The 22,768-nt window shown below is 37.0% G+C and overlaps 1 protein-coding gene across 1 annotated transcript; it reads left to right on the forward strand.

The window, feature by feature from the left end:
• Window positions 1–1,270: 1,270 nt before the first annotated feature.
• Window positions 1,271–20,948, forward strand: LOC105054241 (serine/threonine-protein kinase ATG1a). The gene is given in 16 exon segments (XM_010935718.4): window positions 1,271–1,631; window positions 1,708–1,825; window positions 1,963–2,021; window positions 5,723–5,787; window positions 13,269–13,362; window positions 13,449–13,529; window positions 13,627–13,738; window positions 16,064–16,115; window positions 16,285–16,340; window positions 16,343–16,417; window positions 16,484–16,519; window positions 16,522–16,847; window positions 18,238–18,529; window positions 18,627–18,697; window positions 20,606–20,642; window positions 20,645–20,948. Coding segments are annotated over 16 exon segments (1,920 nt in total). The 5' UTR covers window positions 1,271–1,382; the 3' UTR covers window positions 20,842–20,948.
• Window positions 20,949–22,768: the final 1,820 nt, after the last annotated feature.

Below are 22,768 nucleotides of genomic sequence, written 5' to 3' on the forward strand. Positions count from 1 at the left end.
CCATGTGGTTTGAGTAGGTTGCCTTATGAAGCAATTTAAAAAAATAGATTTTCACATGTTTGCTTTTCTGATGCTAGGATTATTTAGAGAAAAGTTTGTATTTGAGTCAAAAATCTATAATGTAACATCTCTATATGTTGACTCCAAAACCAATACAACGATCCTGTATATATATTATTCTTTGGCCTACATTGGAGTTGAAAAGTATGCTTAAACTACACTATCGCTATAGGCACCATCCATTTTGGTGCCTTAAACTATGATGCATGGAGAGTCATCTTTATCATGGTATCTTTCTTGTTTTAGTATCTATATTTGGTAATATTTGATAAGAATTATTTTTCTTTAGTATCTACATTGAAAAATCGATGATGCGAGGTCATCGGCTTTTGCTACTGTCCTTCCGAACCACTCCTTCCAAGCATTTCATTGAAAATAATAAATTCTAAGGATACCAAATAAAAAAAGAATAGTGGATTTCATTGTTTTTATATGATTGCTTTTTAGATGGTGAAATTCTCTTTATACACCAGAGCCTCTTCTTTCATTCTATCAAATATTATTGTCAACTTGGATAATTTATATCCTTCATCTCTGCCCATCAATTATATAATAATATTTATTTTTATAGTAAGAATTATCCACACAATGACGGTATTTAACTATAAAAGTTGGTTACATGATATAATGTACTGTTTGCAGCTTGCGTGTATCTCAAGCACAAGTTTACTCATTTTATTTATTACCAGATGAGAAGACTAATACAGGATAACTATCAAAGTAATCCCCCAAAACTTTACCCAAAAAAAAAAAGGTAATCCCCCAAAACCCTTCATCCTTGACTCAGCAACCGGCCAGTCAACAGCTGGGCCGGTCCCCGGATCCCATCCGGCCCAATTAGACCACGGTTCTGAGCACAAAAAGCCGGATCGTAGCGTGGTAGGCTCCAACAAACTAAGAGTTCCCAGCCGAAAGAACCCGGTAACCAAAGCGAGCATTATTTTTCTCCCGTACTCCAATTCCTGACGCAGTTGTTTCGATCCTTCCAACTCCTTTGTAGTTTTGTCCCCACGCTCTATATCCTCCTCACTTCGAAAAAATGTTTCGATCTGTGATACATCTTAAACAGTACGACATAGTATTCTGTCGTTCCGGGAAAATCCCCGGAGAGACGTTTAATACGGAGCAGTAAACTGGAAAACTGGGACCCACCTCGGTAACCCACTCACGTCTTCTTTTCCTTTCGTCTCTAGTCCTCGTCTCCCCCCAATTCCACCATACCATGCTCTGCGCCTCACTTTTTCACCAGCGTCTTCCGACTACTACTCTCTCTAATGTTCTGAACTTGTATAAACCAACTCCGAAGCCCATCGGTTGAGAGGATGGGGGAGAGTTGGGCGCTGGGGCGTGGGCGGGTGGTCGGGGACTACATTCTGGGGCCGAGGATCGGGTCCGGGTCGTTCGCGGTGGTGTGGCGGGCGCGGCACCGGCAGCACGGCCTGGAGGTGGCCGTGAAGGAGATCGACAAGGACCAGCTCAACTCCAAGATCCGCGACGGCCTCCTCAAAGAGATTGCCATCCTCCGCCAGGTCTCCCACCCCAACATCGTCCGCCTCCACCAGGCCATCCAGGTGCACTGCCTTCTTGTAATTAATTATCTATATCACTTCTCTTATTTGCTAATTTTAGAGTGGTGGGTTTGAACAGACGGAGGATAAGATATTTCTCGTGCTGGAGTACTGCACGGGCGGGGATCTCGCAGCGTACATACAGCGGCGGGGGAGGGTTTCGGAGGCCGTCGCGAGGCACTTTATGCGGCAGCTGGGTATGTGTTTGATCTTGTGGGGTTTAATCGAGTTTTTGGGTTGGTTTTGGATGGGGTCTTGTCGTGTTGCTGTTTTAAGTTTTCGTGTTTGGACTTTTGGTTTGATGGGATTGAGAGTTTTGAGTATGTTTGTGCAGCTTCGGGGTTGCAGGTTCTTCAAGAGAATAATCTCATCCACAGGGACCTGAAGCCGCAGGTGGGTTTGTTTTTATCTTTATCTTTTTTTTTTTTGGGTGGTGACTGTGTTATCTGAAGCTAGGCTTTTGTTGTTTTCTTCTTGTTTAATATTATCGTTCTTAGATGCTACTGTTGAATGTCGTGCGGTATAAATTAGAAAGTGCACAGTGATAATTATGCCTTGGAAAAGGGTATCAAGTTTCAACTAGAATCTTGAATTAATTGGTCTCGCTGCAGGGGAGATACCACGTTATGCCAATTTTTGATACGACAACTAGATGCTAACTTATTGCTAGGTTACTAATGTCTCTGTGCATACACCTGATTAGAATATGCTGATAATGTGGAGCGATTGAATGCATAACTTTCAGCATATAATCCTTAGTAGATGATGCATGGTGTACCACTTAATGCTGTTTAGTTATCATAACACTATTGGGCTTGTGTCATGTAAGTGGGTGATTTTGAGCAATAACAAAGAACTTTTTTTTTTCTTTCTTTTTTTTAATAGACTGATTTTTTGATGGAGACCTCGTGTTTATTGGACATGTAGAGAACAAAGTAACAGAAAGGTAAATCTAGTTAGGTAGATGCATCATTTGCTTTCTTGGATAGTGATTTTTCTTATAATATCATATACATCAAAATGCTATGATATGGATAGAAGACATAAATCTGTCTACTGAGTCCCCCTTGACCCTGATATCCCTCAGTAAGGGGCTCACATGACTAATAAAGGTTGTGACAAACAATGGATCTGGCTTTGATATCTAGATCATGGGTGGGCCTCCCTCTCTCGAGTAGGAGCCAACTGTGACATGAGACTAGATGGAGGATATTGTCATAGTCCCACATTGACTACTAAAAGGGGTGCCCCATAGGTTTATTATCCTGGTTTGGTTCTCCACCCAAACTTATAGATACAATGAAATAATTGGTCACTATATGATATTTGTAGGCATCAAATCAATTATTTTATCACCTATTGAAGGTTTGTTCTACTATTTTTCTTAAGGATCATTGTGTTAGTATCAGGGCCCGTACCAATCATCTAGTGATATGGTTTTGGTACGCCCTTGTGCTGTTCCATGCCAGGCTTGTATACATAACAAAGAGGACGCGGGAGAGGGAGAACAAGAGAGAGGAAGAGAGAGAGAGGGGGGAGGGCGAGGGAGGGAGGGGGGGGGAGGGCGAGGGAGGGTGGAAAACAGTTGGCGGAGGCTAGGGAGTGGCACAAAGGGGTAGAGGAAAGGCTCTACCCTTCAGACCCCTGTTTCATTTAAGATGGAAGTCTAGGTGGGCTCCTTTTTATTTTGAAATTTTAAGTGAAATCAGCAAGGGCCCATCCGGGGCCATCGGCAACTCCTCTGTCTATTTAACTTAAAATTTTTAAAATAAATAAAGAGGCCCATCCGGGACCCTGATCTTGAATGAAACAAGGGTCTGAAGGGTGGAGCCCCTCCACCCCTCTACGCCACTCCACTGCCCTTTGCCACCTTTTCCGATTATCTGCCACCCTTCTTCCCTCCCCCCTCTCTTTCTTTTCCTATCTTTCCATCTCCCTCTCCCCTTTTTTGTCACTTTCTCATTTTGAATGCTGGAACCATCCCAATTCACTATCGGTATGGCTCAGTATATCCCGAAATGGTTCCGCATTCCTTGATTTTACTCTTTTGTTTATAATTTGTGACTCTAAGATTAATGTGATTCCCAATGTAAAACATGGTTTTCCAATATAGTAGAATTTTGTAATGTTGTTCCTTGACCACAGCTACAAGAGCACATATCGTGCAACTAATACAAAAGGCTTGCACTTTTGTCACATGGGAATGGTGATGGTAGGTTCTCCCATATCAGTGGATGCATTGTTGATCAAACATAATTTTCTAGTGGGTTGGTGTTGTGTACTTATATCTGCATGTGGATCAATCTCTGTGATTTGACCCATCTAGGTTACTCAATGTGCTAACTAGGATGGTACATTTAGTCACAAAGTTGACAAAATATAAAAATATTGGGAGCAATATAACATAGCAAATCTAATAAAAAGGATAAATGTGATACAAACCAGTTCTTGAGTGCAGGGAAATAATGATTTAGAGGAAAAAAATTCTGAATTCATGATGCTCAACAAGAGTACTGTGCTAATCACAAACTGTTTTATTTACCTCATAAGTTTTCATGGTCGAGTTTCCATGATTCCTTGACATAGTTAGAAAGGGATAGCCACCACTGTTATTTTAAACACTGCTAACTTGGTGACTGCTAATGCCATTCACAATGGGACTTTAGAAGAGGACGTCATGGAAGATGGCGGAGAAATAAGGTTTTAAGACAAGAACTCGTATTTGTGTTTTTAAAAGTCTTCATTGTCAATTATACATATCCACTGGATATGACTAAACTTTGTTACAAATGATAATTGCACATGCTAACAATTTTTCCCTAGCTTTTCCTATATTGGTAACTTGATGGTATTGATCATGTCGGTATGGTACACCCCTATACTGCATGTAGTACATTGCTGGATTCGGCACAGTAGCTACACCACGTCACATTGGATGATGGACAGGTAAAGGAATACAAGGTTAATCTTAAAATAGGCTCGCTATCCATGAAGACTCCTCCAAGAATATAAGAGCAGATAATTCTTATAACATCAAATTTCTAAACCAAAAGGCGATACTTCTAATTCCAAACAACTTGATCCTTCCCTTGTAGAGTACCCCTTGATATAGGCATAAGCACGAGACATATCCCCGTCTCTATGCAGCTAAGATAATTAATTCATTCTTGACTAGAAGGGTGAATGTATAGGTTATGAAAATACACTACAAAGTACTAAAAGAAAACACATAATTCTAAAAATTTTCACAAGAAGCAAAAAAGTCAAACACTTAAATTATCTATAATTAATGACATGACTTCTAATAAATACCTGGCTTGGATATCTTGGAAAATGCAAAGGACAACTCAAGGGACACTTCTAGTGTTACCATATGTTGGTATAGCCTTGTATTAAGCCATACCAATCTGGTTAGTATGGTATGCCCTATACTGGCTAGTATGGGTTGGTAGTGAAAGCCTTGGTTTCTCCCAAGTCACTACTTGGGTGCTTGCTGGCTAAATTAAGGACCCTTGTAGCTTATCTGCTTCAGGTTTGGTAGGGTTTTTTGACCTTAATGCAACACAAAAGTGGGTCAAATGTGATTCTGCTGGCAGTTTGGATCAAAAATAACCTAGCCAATTAGTCTTCACAACTTTATGGTAGGTGAGTTGCTGGCTCAAGGTTTCCTTGCCCTTAAATCATCCCCAATTCATAAAGTTAAATGATAGCAGGATATATAAATTTTGAACTTTGACTGGTTGCACTCGAATTCATAAATTCAACTCCATATTGGTGGATGAGGCTTGCAGCTTATGGCCAATATTACCTCTACCTGTCATTACTTACCCTTTTCATCCAAGCTCTAAATTGGGATTACTGATGTTCCCTTGTTTACTTGCTGTGGTGACAAATTTTGCAGGAGAGTTAAAAATTTCTGTGCATTATGCACTGTAACGAAGATTTAACCATGTATTACTTTTGTGATGAGAGAGTTATGCTTGGATTCCAAGTATTATATCTTCATGTTAATTATATTATATGGGATGTTACAATTAAACCCGATCATGGTTAGTTAATTTCTATGTATTAACCATCTTATAATAAACTTGCAGAACCTTCTACTGTCAAGTACTGATGAAACCCCTGTGTTGAAGATTGGGGATTTTGGGTTTGCAAGGTGAGAAAATTGCATTTGGCATTCTTATCTTAGTAAATATCTGAGCTAGATTATTCTGTGCAGCATTTTGGTAAGATATTCCTATCTTTGCCTCTACGTCAATTGTGTAATATATTAATTATCTATCTACAGCTGATGACATATTATATTGAAATTCGTTTGTTAATTGATAATTAGCACATTAACTATCTAGATTCTAGAAGATACAAAGCTACAAACTGGTAGAGAGTGTGCACAATTTTCTTTGTGAACTTCTTTGTCTACTTTTGTTTCACACTAGAAGGATAAGCTTGTTTTATCCATTTAAAATGACAACTGCTTAATGAATCAATATTTGATTGTGGAAAAGTGATTATCAAATAGTTCCATGGTTCAGACCAGATTATGTAATTTCTCGCTTCTATTGAAGCTTTTATAATTGTTTTAAGGTCAATTTCGTAAATTAGTTAGAAATGACTGCCACAAAAGATGTCTGCTAGGCCATAATTTTTCATCCTATAAGCTTTCCAAAGAAGTAAAAAGGTTATGTGATACTCTTTTGTAAGTGTAACTCTATTATCTCTTAAGTTGGAAACTTTGGCATGCTAAAAGTGGATGCATAGAGAATGTTGTCCAACTGAATAATACTTATGTTTTAACTCCTTTTATTATTAGTCCCACATGCTTAAATCTAGATTCTTAAAGTTCTATTTGAATAGGACTCTCCATATTGGAGTTTGTATAATGTATAGGAAGTTTCTTCTATGTTTCTCTTTTCCATTGTAGAACATGAAAATGTAATTTCTAACAATGTGGAAAAATAGATTTCGTTGGTAAAATAAATTCTGCACTAAGGATTTTCTGGAAAAGTATAAGATAATGTCTGGTTTGACTTCAAGCAATAATTTTTCTGTGTCCTCTGGCTGATGATGTCCAAAAAAAACCATCTGAGTCAATTGGATGTTTTAATACATCTTTCTATTTGAATTTTACTCTAATTTGCTTGCTGTAATTGTAAACTAATGCCTTGGTTTAGCCTTTGAAAGGCTAAAAAGGAGTTTCATTACTACTTTATATCCAGTACAATTGTTTCTCTTACTTGCTGCCAAATCTTCATGATTATAGGCCTTCTGTTTACAATGACCATCTTGACCTTGATTAGTTTTTGGGGAATTAGTAGAGGATATAGTGACCCGAATGTTTGTTTTGCCATGTCCTTTAATGCAATTAGTGGTGAAACCTTGTGTAGTGTAACGAGTATTGCTTTCATCCATTTAATGGTCTGCTGTCTGCAGTTCATGGCAAAAAACTTGTGGGAAATATTATTAGTGGCTAGAAGCTTCAATAAGGAAATAACTCAGCCCACCGGTGGGACATTAGATTCTATTACTTTTTCTCAGTTGAATATTTGGTTTCAGTCTTTTTCAATGGTATATAAGAAATAAAAGGAAAGAAGATTGCATTAGTGTGTGTTATACTTCTTTCTCCTCCTCTTTTTCTTTTTGTAGAGCCTAGGAGGGCTCAACTAACCTAGTCTTGGGGCTAACCACTTCAAAGTAGCGAGAGGCAAGCTGGAGTTATGTGTGTTTGGGTGATGGTAAACAAGAAATAGAGGCAGAGCTCCTTTTCTTTTTTTTTCATCTTTTTTTTTTTTCATCATGCTTTTCTATCCATTCTGTCTCCTTACTTTCCAGCTCCTTATATTCACTGCTACAGAAAGGGACAGCAGACTTTTTTAGTCCTTCCTGCATAAACTTATTCTTAATCACCTAAAACCTTACTTCATACTTCTTAGTAGAATTCATTAATATTTAACCATAATTTTTATGGTCTTGCACCAGAAATCTTCTGGTTATAACTTTTTCTCCATTTGGCTTCAATTCAGTTCTAAGCTTTAATCATGAGACCTGCAAGCAGTGACTGAACCATTCCTTCTCTTCAATCGTATTTTGTTTCTAGACCTCCATTGATTCTGAACTTGAATTACCTTTTTTTTTTTCCCAGTTTTTACCATTAACCCTTGTCTAATCTGCTTTGACACAGATTTGGATAGCAAACCTCTGTCTTTTTATTGCATCCTCTTATTTCTAACATGCCATACATAGATGTAGGTTCAGAAGATCCAAAAGAAGTACCCAACTAAAGCTTGATGTAAATTGATGCAATTATCTCTTGGTAAATATTGAACAAAATTAGCCCACAGGCAATAATCAAGGTTTGATGGTTTTGGCTTCTTGCTATCTAGATATGAATGAGAAATGGCTTAATAAAGTGGTTATTTTCATTATCCAGTGTTTAGCATTGGGGAAGGTAATGGATATAAGTATATAACCTTATGCGACAACTAAGATGTTGGGAGTTTGATGTGACATTTCTTTGTTTCAAAATTCCAAAGTCATAGTAGAAGTAAAAGGTATATTTGGAAGGAAGTGGGGTAAGAAAATAAAAAATTCTGAATGATCTGATTCACTTTCACTTCTTGAAAATACAGAGGAAAGATGATAAAACTGAAGGAAAAGGGGTGGATGTAGGGTCAGCAGGAGTTAAAGAAACATAACAAATGAAAAGATCAAAACAAAATCTTTTTTCCTTAAATATATATATCATATCCTTGATTCCTGTAACACTGCCAGTACTGGTTGCAAGTCTGGATGAGAAAGGTGGAGGGCTTATGTAAGGTAAACAGTCTTGTATAAGAAGATGTCAAAATCTTGAATTGATGGATGCCCTCATTATGCTGCAAAATGGTTTAATTAGCAAACGGATAATTGTGTGAGATACTTTATGAGGCATGTTGGATTTTTTTGGTGCATTTCCATACATGTTGGATATCTTCCATGTTAGCATGAGTTGTTTGACATGGTATAAGTTACTGTAAGACAATCAGTTTCATCAGGTAATTGAGGGAGACTTAAGGTTATTATTTGTATGTTACGACTAAGTTTGTGATGAAAGATATCTTATAGCTTTAGACATTTAGTGGCTTTGTATTGTTCAAGGCTTTTAATGATATTTAACAAATAAAAAAAACATGAAAATAAATTAGCCTACAGAGTAGAATATATTCTGTTGTTCAAGGCCTGGCATTCAGTGGCTGTGTTGAAAGAACAAAAAAAATGCATTATTTATAAATATATTAAATTAAAATCAAGTTTCTATTCATTTTAGATGGTGGTATTTTATATCAAGCTACTGTTTTGATGACAATCTAAAACATTACATGTTATGAAATGGAGCTATATAATGGCCAAGTCTATGTCAAAAATATAATTTTTTTGTAAATCTCCTTTAAATTGAAATAGTGGTCTTTAAATCTACTCAAAACTGACATGAAAATCCTAGTTACATCTCCAAAAAATGCTTCAAGGAATGGGACAAAAAGTTTAAGAAATGACAACAAATCACAATGTAAATGGTACATTTGGTCTCATACTTCCATTCTAGTCGGAACTCCAAAACTGCCTTTTGTTTTTGGATTAGTACTAGGCAGAACAATAAAATCTAAAGTGCCATTTGGCATCACTTTCATTTTTTTTTAATATTCAAAAATAGAAAGTTTCTTTTCTTTTTTCTAAATTTTTAAAAATATAAACATGTTCAATATAGTTAATTATTTTTAAAAATATCATGCTCAAAAAAATACTTTAAAAATATAAATATGGTGATGGTAGTAAAGATGATGATAGTAATGATGGAGGTATTGGAGATGCCGGTGGTGTTGTTGGTGGGGGCAGTGGTGGTATGATGAGGTGGTGATAGATGGTAGTGGTGGCCACAATGGTGGCGGGGCATTAGCAATGTGGTCAAGGTGACATTGATGGCAACAATGGTGTAGTGGAGGTGGTGCAATGGTAATGGCAGGTTGTCGTCTATGTGGTGGGGGCAATGATGACTGTAATGGTGTGGTGGTAGCAACAATGATGATGGTGGGCTATTGGTAATATGGTGGAGGTGACAATGATGATGGTGATAATGTGGTGAAGGTAGTGGTGGCATGATGAAGGTAGCAGCGGTGGCAGTAGTGGTAAATACATGAGTTTTGTATTTTTGAAAATATTGAAAGTAAAAATTACTTATTCTCTTTTTTTAGGGAAATAATGAAGGCGACTTTTGAAAAAAAAAAAAAAAAAAGGGGGCTCCACACTTTTTTCTTTTTGGGTCTAAGTTTCTATGATTTTATTTTTGAAATTAGAAAACAAGAAATAAAAGCAAAGCCAAACATGTTCTAAGTTTCAAGTTTGGATTTTTGGCTCGAAAAACAGTAGGTTAAAAGGATCGACAAAATAGAGGTCAGTTTATAGGACAATCGGCGAATTTATTTTAGTAAAGTTAGATATACGTAGCAGTTTTATGACTTCTAAAATGCTTTATCTGAGGCAGTGTTTCTCCATTATTTGATTTGAGTCCCATAACTTAATGGGCACCATGCATACTTGTATTGGTTGTGGGTTGGATGTTATCACACATGATATCCTGAGGATTTATAGGAGTTATCAGAGGATTTGCATGCAAGTAGTTGTATTGTCGCATAAGGTACTTCATGATGTCCCAGTCTCTAGCTAGGCTACAGTAATATTTGTTACCTAGATTACTTCTTAAATACAAGGCTTACATGAGGTGTGACCAGTTCAATCAATTAGAAGTTAGTAAGCTTTGCAACTTAAGTTGAATTTCAATCTTAATGTACTCACATAGTCCATGACCTTACTTATTTAGCTATCTTATTCTGGGCCCATGCCCCATTTGGTTGGGACTAGGGATACCAGATGGTGTATATCTGGTTGAACCCACTACTTTACCCCATTGGAGCAGCAGACAGTAATGAGCTAACTTTAGTAGTTTGGTTAACTCAAAGCACGTGTAATTGCCTTGGCCTTGCATGTCTCATCATTGCCCTTGGGTGGCTGGGGGAAGGGGGCTTATATATGGGCCACAACTGGTAGCAAAAGAGAAATCTCAAGGAGATCTGCCACCTAGATAGAGAGGGCCAACTGCATATCTCAAACTGCTTTCTTGCTCCATCTCTTCTCTCTCCCTTTCCCATCTGGTTGGGCAATAGGAAAACATATATTATATTTGGCATTTCCAGATGATGTTAGTTTGATTCAACGCAAGCAGTTGGAGGTTGGGTTCAGCTTGCACTTGTGTAATTGCAAGATCCCTTATTTGACACTGTTTGTATCAACAAGCAAGTTGAATTGGAGAAAAAAATATAATGCATGCATCGGTTTGATCATATGTTGTGCAATGTTGGAAATTACCCCATTGGAGCAGCAGACGGTAATGAGCTAACTTTAGTAGTTTAGTTAACTCAAAGTGCGTGTAATTGCCTTGGCCTTGCATGTCTCATCATTGCCCTTGGGTGGCTGGGGGAAGGGGGCTTGTATATGGGCCACAACTGGTAGTAAAGGAGAAATCTCAAGGAGATCTGCCACCTAGACAGAGAGGGCCAACTGCATATCTCAAACTGCTTTCTTGCTCCATCTCTTCTCTCTCCCTTTCCCATCTGGTTGGGCAATCGGAAAACATATATTATATTTGGCATTTCCAGATGATGTTAGTTTGATTCAATGCAAGCAGTTGGAGGTTGGGTTCGGCTTGCACTTGTGTAATTGCAAGATCCCTTATTTGACACTGTTCGTATCAACAAGCAAGTTGAATTGGAGAAAAAATATAATGCATGCATCCGTTTGATCATATGTTGTGCAATGTTGGAAGTTAGCCTCAATAACCAGATATACTATATTGGAGATAATCTTTGGCATTAATAAAAGTAGTTCATGTCTTATTTCAAATATCTATCTTTGCAGTTATCCTGCTATTGTCCATTTGTTTTGCATCAAATTAATGCTACATTTATGTGCACTAGTAATAGACCAACTCTAAAAGTGTGCTAAATGGTTTTTTGATGAGCATATTTTGAGTTATTTGCTTTCATGCTCCAGATAGCAAAATTTAAGAGAAAATGACCGGTAGTCTTTTCCTCATTCTAATAGCATGGTCGGGAAAGAATTGCTAACACAAGGGGCTATTAATAAGCTGCTAAATCCTGACTAATCACAATAATTTACATCAGTAAAATTCAAGGATTGGAGTATTGTCCATCATCATGTGCTGGTTAGGGGCCAAACTGATATGTAATGTGCCAATAGTTGGCATGAATTGGCACTGTAATTTATGAAGTATGCAAAAGACTTTTCAAGCAGCAACTAAGATATAAACCTTATCCTACTTTTTAATAAATAGTGATCAATACTGCTTTATTCTAATTCATAGATTTTTAAACAGATACGTGTAAGTTTTAGCTAATCTGAAAAATCTTGGATCATAAGCCACCTAATGTATTTGTGCATTGCTGTTTGGTGTGTATATTTTGCAAATTCAAATAATTTCTTATACAAACTAATGCCATGTTAGTATTTCTTTTCAAATTAACCACAAAAATAAGCTCATAAATTTTTATATGAATTAAAAGAGACATATAACTATGTTAAGTTGTCAAAAACACGAATTTAGGTGTTGTACACGTTTTTGGTACTATAGGAAGCTCATAAAACTTGTATATTATGAGTTATGTTTGTTCTAATCTTTTGTTGGATATAGAAGACGATTTTTTATCATTACCATGTCCAGTCTATTCATTAGGTCTTCAAATTCTTAAAATGAAAAGGGGGAGAAAGATTTTCAATTGTCTTAAATAAAATGGGTTTATATTACCATGGTAGGGCATTATTTTAGGATGAGAAAGCAAGTAGAAGCCTGTACGGCTACATACTATCCTGTACCGATTTGTATCACTTTGATACACCTTGATATAGGCTAAAGTAGAATGGCATAGGTAGACACATTGTATGCTATAGAGGTTTGAGCGCTTGTTTCTCACCAATTAACTTGTCAGAACAGTACATACTGTAATTGCACTATGGTACATCCAAGCACCTTGGTCACTAGTAAGAATGTATTTACTTACATGTAAACAATAACATGTAAACAATAAATACTAGCATTTAACATGTGTGATGCACGTGGGAATCTGATTTAATTTAGATTTTGTTTGTAGTTTTTTTCTTTCTTTGGAACTCTAATGTGTAGACTTTTCTTTTCTTGGAATTCTCCTGCAATTATAACAGTTGCGTAGCTTTTCTTTTGAACCTCTCTAACTGCTCACTTAGTTCTAACTTTTCCTCACTTGCCATAGTGTGAGACCATTGAACCAACAACGGACACTAAGAGAGTTCTTTTTAAATGTAGTAGGAGATATTTGTACATGTTTCTGCATATATTGAGCCTAATTAAGATGAAAACAAGCGAGCTATTGATATTGAGCTTGGCTTGATACTATTTTGAGATTATTCCAGCCCTAAACTTGGATTGTTGCTGGTTAAATGAACCTCCTTGATTCAGACATCAAACCAAATGTACAGATGTGTCACTCAGATAGCAGCTATATTGAAGTCTTAATATCCTACTCTGCTGACTTATTGGAAATAACTTTCTGCCAGGTATCTGATGCCGCAAGGGTTAGCTGACACACTTTGTGGTTCCCCTTTATACATGGCTCCAGAGATTATGCAGGATAGACAATATGATGCCAAGGTGTGATAAAAGAACTTGTATATAGATTGTACTTGTGAATTTCTGCAACTCTTTATGTTGTTCAATAATAAAATGTATAAATGCAGGCTGACTTATGGAGCGTGGGAGCAATTCTGTTCCAGCTGGTCACAGGGAAGCTGCCTTTTGATGGAAATACTCATTTTCAGGTTTATATTTTTCAGTTATTTGTAATACTTTGCATACAATGAAAACTAATTCATGTGGTTCGCTATAATTCTCTTTCTGTTTTTCTTGTGATAACAGCTTTTCCAGAATATATTGGCATCTAATGAACTGCAATTTCCAGAAGATGTTTTGATGGACTTGCATCCTGATTGTATTGATCTCTGTAGAAGCCTTCTACGTCGAAAGCCAGGTAAAGATGTTCTATTTACAACATGGCATGTTTAGGATTTCATAATCTTATGTCATCTAAAAGCCTCTCATAGTGGTCTATGCTGAGAATTCTTAATGCTTGGTTATATTATATTTATGTGCTGGAAAGCATAAGTGCAGACATCCAAAGGAAGTCTACCTAATTCTTGGATTTGATTCAGTACTTGCTCGTTTTCCTTTTTTCTGGTAATTACAATATGTTCTATGTTGATTCTGGAGCTCACATGTTGTTATCAAAAATTAAGTGCATCATAACAGAGGAAAATGTTGTATGTTGTTCTACTGCAAGTCATGTTGTTTATAGATAACTGGTCTTGATACACAGTAGCTGTTCTAGTTTAGACTGATAATGATGGGAAGGTGACCATGTTGTTTAAACTTTTGATATTTTTCGAACTTGCATCCGACTTGTCTTGGGACTCGGTTTGAGTAGGACTGGACCTGCTTGCTTGGATGACGTATTTGAGAACAACTATATCAGATTCCAAAGGCTTTTCCTGTGAATTATTTGGCTTGTGTATTAATTTGGTAGGAACCACAGTTTTAAGTTTTCAAGTTTAAACCACAATGGTTTGGTTTCAATCCGGTCTGATTTGAACATGACCTCAGTTTTGGATTTTCAATCAATTGTTAATAGCTTAATCAGATCTAAATGAAAAGCAACAGGTGTACAAAAATTATGTATGCGCTGCAAGCAGGGAATTGGGAGCCCATTTCGCTAGGACAAATTGCAGAGATAAATTATGTGGAAGCACAACACTGTAAACAATGTGGATGTGATATAATTAAGAAGAAAGCAACAAGTGGTAGTTTTTATGGATAACCAACAACAAACAATATACCTTACACCTCTTCCTGATCATCCTTTGGTCTTGCTCCCACAGCCTTCATAGGGCATTAGTTAAAGAACCCAGTCTTGCCAAGGTCTCTTTCTAAATTATGGCCTCACCACTGGTTCTTGCTTGGTTTCTCACGACGCAAAAGGAATTGAAGAGAAATCTCAACTTTACTCATAGCATGACAATAATCTAGTATACGAGGTTAGCAGTTGCAGGGTTCCCTCAACTGTACGATTCACTGCTTAATCCATTCCAGACTTCCAGTGAGGAAAGTATGAAACAACAATTTTTTTCTTTTCTAAGCCTAATTGGATCCATATCTTTAGGAACAAAAGTTTTCTAACGAAGAAAAGTGGGAAAAATAGCTCAGAAAATTGTCAAAATTAGTCTCCGGATTCGACTAGCTATGGAAATGTAAAATGGTAATCACCAGCAACTTTGTCAACAAATTTCAGCGAATCAGTCCTATTAAAATGGCTGCAACTTTATCATCTGCACTCGAATTAAAATGATTCTTGATGCCATGGAAAGCTTTTTCAGTGCTGGGTTGAATGGAAGTGATTTTATGCTCAAATTTCACATTGGCAGGCCCTTGTGAAGCTTTCCATTAGAGTGCTTGATGGTCTAGTTGCTTTTGATGGTCTCTTTTGAATCGTGTGGTAACCTCAATTTTTTCAAGATTTATAAATCGGAACTTGATCTGGTCTTGAAGCCCGATAGCAAGAATCCTAATTTCCTATGTTTATGGATCCAGACATGACCAGGTCTTGACATGGTCTTGAAGTCCTATTTAAGGACCCAGCTTGTTTGAGATTACAGATCCAGACCCAGACAAAGAGGTTTTAAATTCTGTCATTTTTCTTTTCTGGGTATTTCCAGGCAAGGGATAATATTATCTGGACCCAGTTTACCCTGTGTTAGACTGGGTTGGTTGGACAGATTGAACAAAATTTGGCCACCTTCAACTGTATACGGATGCACATACAGATACACAGAGATAGATGAAGATGATGGTGACACTGTATGTGACACTCTACCCTTTTGCCTCCCTTCTCTCCACCTTATTTAAATTTTCCCAATGCAAAGAATAAGAGGAAAAAGAAACAATAACTTGTCACCAAAGTGGTTAAGGAAGAACTTGTTTGTTATGGATATTGCAAGCACTAGTTCCTGAAATGGAAGACAGTGGGTTCTAATTTGTTATCACCTTGTACATGTATGGAAGATACTTGCATTTGTTAAACATTTATTTCTTGATGTGTTTTCTTTGTCTTTTACCACTGTATTATGCTCTGCACTTGTTGTTACTATGATTGAAAACATGCTGGAGAAAAGAAAAGCTCCAATTTGCTTTAATTCAATCTAAAAGGAAGTTTTTTTTTTTTTTGGTCTTGAGCCTGACATTGCGGGCCTAGTTACACCACCAAAATAAGTTTTGATAATTTCAGTTTTCAATTATTTGGCAGTGGAGAGACTAGCATTTGAAGATTTTTTCAACCACAAGTTCTTGGCGCCAAGGTTTACTTTAAACTTCATGTTCTTGTATATTAAATTGTGATATTAATGAAGGGAAATTAGCTTAATTGTCTTTATCAAAGGACGGAAGTTATGAAGTTCCTAAATCTATTTGATATCCGTAGAAACATTTTGATTAAATAGATTTTGATGGTCTAATGCTAACATGTAGGATAAGTGGAACTGCTATAGAGTCACCCGCAGATGTTAACTTAGGAGATGATGATCCATCAATTCTTCAGATGTGCATACCATGAAGACTGAAAGCATGGATCGAGGTCTTTCATTCTCAAGTACTTCAAAAGGTGAGTTTTCAAGCTTGTTCTGAGGTTGTTTGTTGCTGACTGATCTAATCTTGAGTATATGTCCAGTTGCCGACTCGTTCGACTCCATCGAACAAGAATATGTTCTGTTCCTGCTAATTTTGCTTCTATGGAGACTTTATTTTCTTCACTGGAGACATCCGTGCGAGATAATTCTACAACTAGACCTCCTAGTTACAGGCAGAAGATGACTAGCAAGGGTGCTGCTGGTCTGATGCAAACTAGGGAGCTAGTTGTTAGTTCTATTTGTGGAGTGGAGAGTGTGGGGAGCCATGTTTCTGCTCTGCCATCAACATCACAGACATCTATTGCATTGGAAGATGTGCAGGAGACATCATCATTGCATCCTTCCACTAGGCTTCAGCTTCTAAGCCAGTATGTAAATGCCCTCACAGAATTAGCACAAGGAAAGGTATGCAAGTTCTAGTTGAAGCTGCATGTATTTAATTTCTGATTGAATACTCTAGGATGCTCTAGAAGTACTATAAGTTTTGAAATCATGATAGCTGCAGCTGTATCAGTTGCAAGTTATCTGCATCATTTCTCGGATTGAAAATTCAGATGATATCTGACAGTATTTGTTTCTGTATCTGGTTTGGACTGGATTCGGACAGAAGTTTTCATATCCAATTGGATCTCAATGTGTATCCTGGGACTTAGTTATAATTTCTGCTGGATATGGACTTGGACAAGATTATAAGTATTTTCTTGGATCTGAGTCCAGATTTCTGGTGAGAGATATATCTAAATAATATTTAGAGCTGGTATCCATGAATGGAGTGTGAAAATGGAATCAAAAAAAATTTCAAAGAAATGAATCCTTAACATAAAATGGTTTGGTAGGAATAAATTAGCATATTGTGTCAATTAAAGAGAAGGCGACATTGTGCACTCGTATGAGTGTTTGGAACTAGAGAAGGCTAGCACCAGGAACCCACAACCAAGAGGAAAAGCTATGACAGTCGTATAATGTTGGTTCTGCAATGGTCAAACTAGGAGGTGCTACATATAGAAGGAAGGCCAACAAACCAGTGATGGGAAGGATGGTTATGATTTAAGGTTTAATATCCTATAGAAGAATACACATCACAGCCTGCTTAACTACTGAAGGAAAGGTATTTGTCAAACTATCTAGTTATTGAGAAGGTACTTGATGTTAGCCACCACACGCCAATGCTGGGAGGCCAGAGGTTTTAATTCCGACAAAGTTCCTAAAAGGTAGATCATAACTATCTCATATTAGAAAGATTGAATAGACATATACTTGGACAAAGATAGTTGTATTTCCTTTCTACTGTATTTTTTTCCTAAAAAAAATTGTAATCATCTTTGGAAAAGATGTAAGCATAGGACAAAACCTAAGGTAGCACGGTGGGAAGTTGTGAGGAAAGATATGGAAAAGTTTGCAATAACATTAGAGACAGCCCAAACTTGGAATTGTTGTTGAATGAGGACTCCGAACCTAACCCCAAATAATTGCAATTAGGCTTGATGGTTATGCTTCCAGATTGGTGTTCTTTCTTAATGATATTAGGTCCTCATATATTTTTTTTTGGAACTCACTGATTTTTAAGTTCATTTTAAATCCCACCTTTTCAATTCTGGCATAGCATGGCAGTAGGTTGTTGAAAAGCTCTCTCAGTTTGGACACATAAATTTCATCAGACCAACCTCTCATATAAACTAGAAAAACTTGACATGCTACTATGTGGATGCAGTTCTCACCTTCTCACTAGCATAACTGGAAAAGAATCTGTCGTTGGAAACAAATTCTATTTGATGGTGACTTGTGATGGTTACAGCTTCATGCAGGATTGCATCTGGAATCATTTTCACTTGAACTAGTGACTTTAGCTGTTTGGAAAGAAGCCCTAGACATATGTAATTTATGGATGGCCTCCAAAACTGAGACAGATACTTTCAATACTTCTTCTGCTAATGAGTATCTATCTCATCAAAAAGATCACATGTCTCTGAACATAGCAGAGGGAGTGGATTTCATGAAGCCGTCATCTGTTTCCTTGTGGGCAGAGAAGGGATTTGTTGTTGCATATGATCGAGCTGAAGAGATCTCTAATAGCTTGCGGGACATAGGTGGTTTGGCCAATAACTGATGATATTTCTGCCAATCATCAATATCTTAGCAATTTCAATTAAAGATTGTCATTTTAAGAACCATCATGTGTTTTAGGTGATTTGGAGATGCCTGATGCCGTGGAGATTATATTTCAAACAGCTTTAGCTTACGGGAAAAGTGGTGCTGTAAGTAATCAATTTCTTCCATTTACTGTCTAATTATCTGGATTAGCAACAGTAAAGTGCAAGGCCAGCTGATACAGTTTTTTAAACTATTTTATGGTTACTGGAGTTTTATAGTACAAATGGCATAGACTGCTGTTGCTACTTTTGTCTCATCAATAGTCTTTCGCCTGCTAGCCTTTATGTAGCATCAGGCTCAAACAAGCACCTATCTACGCAATTTTTGTACCATATTCTTGTCATCTTTTTCTTGCATAAGTTTAAGTGATTTTGTTACTAAATTGAAGTTCCTAAACAATAATCAATATCTGAGTGATCTGGATGTCACAAATTGGTTTGCTTCTGATCTCTTTGATTGAAATTTACATAAATAAAGGGTAACTTAAATCATAGGAAGCCTGCTATGACATATAAGATCTGGCCATTTGCTCAAAATTAAAACTGTAAAGGATTGCACTAGAAATAATGAAATAGTGTAACCTCTATTGGCATGTAATCAGGTTTCAATTTGATTACCGAACACCATGCTTTTGGGAAATCCTTGACTGACTCGGTACACTTGATCTCTGGTATTGTTATATTGATCCTCATTATTAACACTTCTTGTTCATCATGTATTATTTCAAAAAGGACTATGCAGAAAATGGAGTCTCTCTCTCTCTCTCTCTCTCTCTCTCTCCGCGCGCACGCGCACACATGAAACAATGATAATTGTAACAGCATGAAATGGGATTTCTTCAATGGAGATTTTGATGGTTTATATAAAAGTATACCATATAACCTGTCTAAAGAGACCTAAAAGTGGGAAGCATGTGCGGGTCAACATAGTCACAGTATTTGGCAATTTTTGAAAAATTCATATTTTGCAAATTATTCATGGCTCACTATCAAACCAACCATTCCATGAATAATTCGGACATTCACTAATGCATCATGAAGTTATCATCAAATTCAAGAAATTGCAAATAATTTGCAACCCATGAATTATTCGTGGATAACAAAAATAACTCAGGTGCCATGATTGCATGTGTGTACATGCTCAAGCATCGAGGAAACAAGGTGGACCATGACATTGGTCTTTAATGGCCTGGGATGATGGACTTGTGGATTAGAATTGCAATGGTATAATAAATCACCTTTTTCACAAGGGAAGCTAAAAGGCCTCCTTATGTCCCATACTCTTTTCCTTCTCTCCTGTCCTATTCTTTCCTTCATTTATTTTTTCTCAGCCTCCAACATGGCAGGGGCCAGCAACTCTTGTTCGCAGTTACAGGTTCAAGTCATTCTCCCAAAAAAAAAAAAGTTCTGTTGCTGGGTTCCAGATTTTATCATCAACAATTTTGATTATGAATTTCTATTATTCTATAATATATGTTCTAAATATTTATTTTTAATTAGTCTGGTTTTTCTATTTTCCCCAATATACTGATTTTTTGCTGAATTTTGAACTTTTCAACATTGCCAAATTCTTCCTGATTGCTGAACTTGTGATATGCTGGTCAGAGAGCCAGATTCTAGATCAGGTATGATGTGGATGACACAAGAGGGGCAGGTTCTGGCTTCTGTGTAAACAATGTCGTAATGTGTTGCCTAGAATGGGGAGGCAACTATTGAGAAAATAACACGAATAGTTTGAGACTATAGTGGCATGACTGTTCCACTTCCCGTTTTCTAATCTAGTTTAACATCCTGGTCTTGTTGGAGACCTTAGCTGTTGTGGCGAACTGAGTCAAGGAAATTGTAACTCCCTTGGCTTAGTAAAAACTTTCTGAGATTGACTTTGATGACATTTTCCATTGTCTTTGTCCCAGTATTCCTAGTTATACAATAGATAAAAAGTTTTGGCATTTATGTCTGTTGTTTTCATCTGCTGTCATCACTATTTCCTAGTTTAATGTTCCTTATTTTCAGGTGGATGAAGTTAGGGGACAGAGGAGCAAAGCAGTTGCATCTACTCGAGAGCAATCATGTTGCTTACATTTATTATGGTGGAAGCAGTGTCACTCCCGTTGAAGCCACCATTTTCGCTCTCTCCTTTAGATCAGCAACGGATCCAGAGATACATTATCAATTTAAGAGGTCGACTAAACAAGTCTCATATGGCACAACTAACTGACAGGCAAACTAATGAATCTTCCAGCAAGTAAATAGATATGACTCATCAAGTAGATTGATTTGACTCATCAAGTGACTGCCCCCGGTATTACTCAGGAAACCATCATCTTGGATAACATCATAACATCTAATCACAAAACCAGTCATTGTTTGTCAGACATCTGTATTATAATCAAGTTTTCTTTTAGAGAAGCTCATCCATGCGTGGCTGGGTTCCCTAAAATTTTGGTTACAAAGCTCCTCATATGCAAATGAATGTATAATCTGTCTTATATCTTGATGACATTGTAAATAAAAAAACTATAAACTGTACAGATAAATCATTGTCAATATCAACTTGAATTGTACTCATTTTATTGTTGAACTTTCAGTTTGGGATCATTCCTACTGGTGGTGCTATTTAGATGTTCATTCAGGTTTCTGGTTCATATCATGTTTGGGTGCTCCAGCATGTTCTCAGCCAATCAACAGTTTGATAGAGTAAATGTAATTATTAATGTGATGTTGCATCAGTCAACATCCCTATCAATTCAGAGCTCTGCTCTTCTCAATGGCAATCCAAGCAGGCTTTTAAGCTCTTTCAGATTGTTTCATCTCACTGTTGGTGGGATAAATTTAATTCAAAACAGAATCACTAATAAATGTTTCTTTTTTTTTTCCCGGTCCTGAATGATGAATATCAATGCATCATGATAGAGCCCTTCGAAGAATGTTACTTATGGTATGTTCCCTTGTTAGTTCAGATTGTCCTACTCTTGGTATGTTCCTCTGTTCAGAGCTTCGATCAGTATTTGCTTCATCCATCGTGTTGTGCAGCTTTCTGCCTCTGAAGCTGGACAGTCGTCACATTTTGCAGATTTGACATTCCCTTTATGAAAGGATCTAGAATTTTTTGTGCTGGACCATTGCTGTTGCTCATGTCCTAATCCTTCTTGGTGTCCCTCAAACCCTGCGCACTGGTGCATATCTTGGAATAAGTGTCCCTTTAATTTACAGATGACTTCTTGGGGGTGTTTGGTCAAGGACAGTTGGGGTCTGAAATTGAATAAAAATGAGAGATTTTTATTTTAACATTTGGTTGGAAAAATTTTATTCAAATTTTGATTTCAGATAGAATAAAATTATTCAATCTATTTAGTATTTAATTTTTATTTTTTTTAAATTTAAATTTTTATTTCGATTTGGTTACAAATTAAATGTTTCAAAAAATTTAATTATTTGGTTTTGATTTTAATTGATTTTAATTTTTATTTAATTTTAATTTTGATTGCAAATCAAATACCTCCCTAATATCTCACGTTAGTTAGGGATCTCATAGGTGGCGGTGCAGTATATGGATGGAATTTGCGATGGTGTGGGGTCTTCCGGCATTGGTGCTCTTGGCCTGTCATAGCCTCCGGGAGGACTGCCTCAGCAGGGCCTGGCATGTATTGAGCCCATTAGCTCACGGAACAACGTTTAAAAAAAAAAAAAAAAAGCTTTACTTGATTCTTGACATGCATGTTATAGGAGTGGTTGCTCTGCCCTAGGAAGGGCTTTCAGTAGAGGCTTCCAAGGTAGCAGTCCAAAACTTTCCTAGGAAGAGCGAATGAAGGGTACTACGTACTAGCTCTCATTCTAGCTTAACCAAACAGGCCTAGTTAAAGGTAGAGTTTTTGAAATCTAGGTTCTTGAACTGCCCGTGTTTCAGGCCATTGTTTGATGTATTAAAGAATAGCTGATAACTACTAACTCATGCATTCTTGAGCGGTACACTGGCATTTCTTGTATGATGTTCTCGTTAACCTTTGGTCAACTAGCTTACTAAAACAAGGTCTTATTGAAGCAGTAGTTTGGTTGATGTCGGCGAGATTTGTATCATCTCCTTTGACGAATGCTGTGGCTACGAGAGGACTATTTGTACCACATGTTGTGATCTTATGTTGGAATTCAACGCTCAGACTACATTCAGTGTCAAGA

This window comes from Elaeis guineensis, chromosome 11 (genome assembly GCF_000442705.2).
Source record: "Elaeis guineensis isolate ETL-2024a chromosome 11, EG11, whole genome shotgun sequence".
Taxonomy (NCBI): Eukaryota; Viridiplantae; Streptophyta; class Magnoliopsida; order Arecales; family Arecaceae; genus Elaeis; species Elaeis guineensis.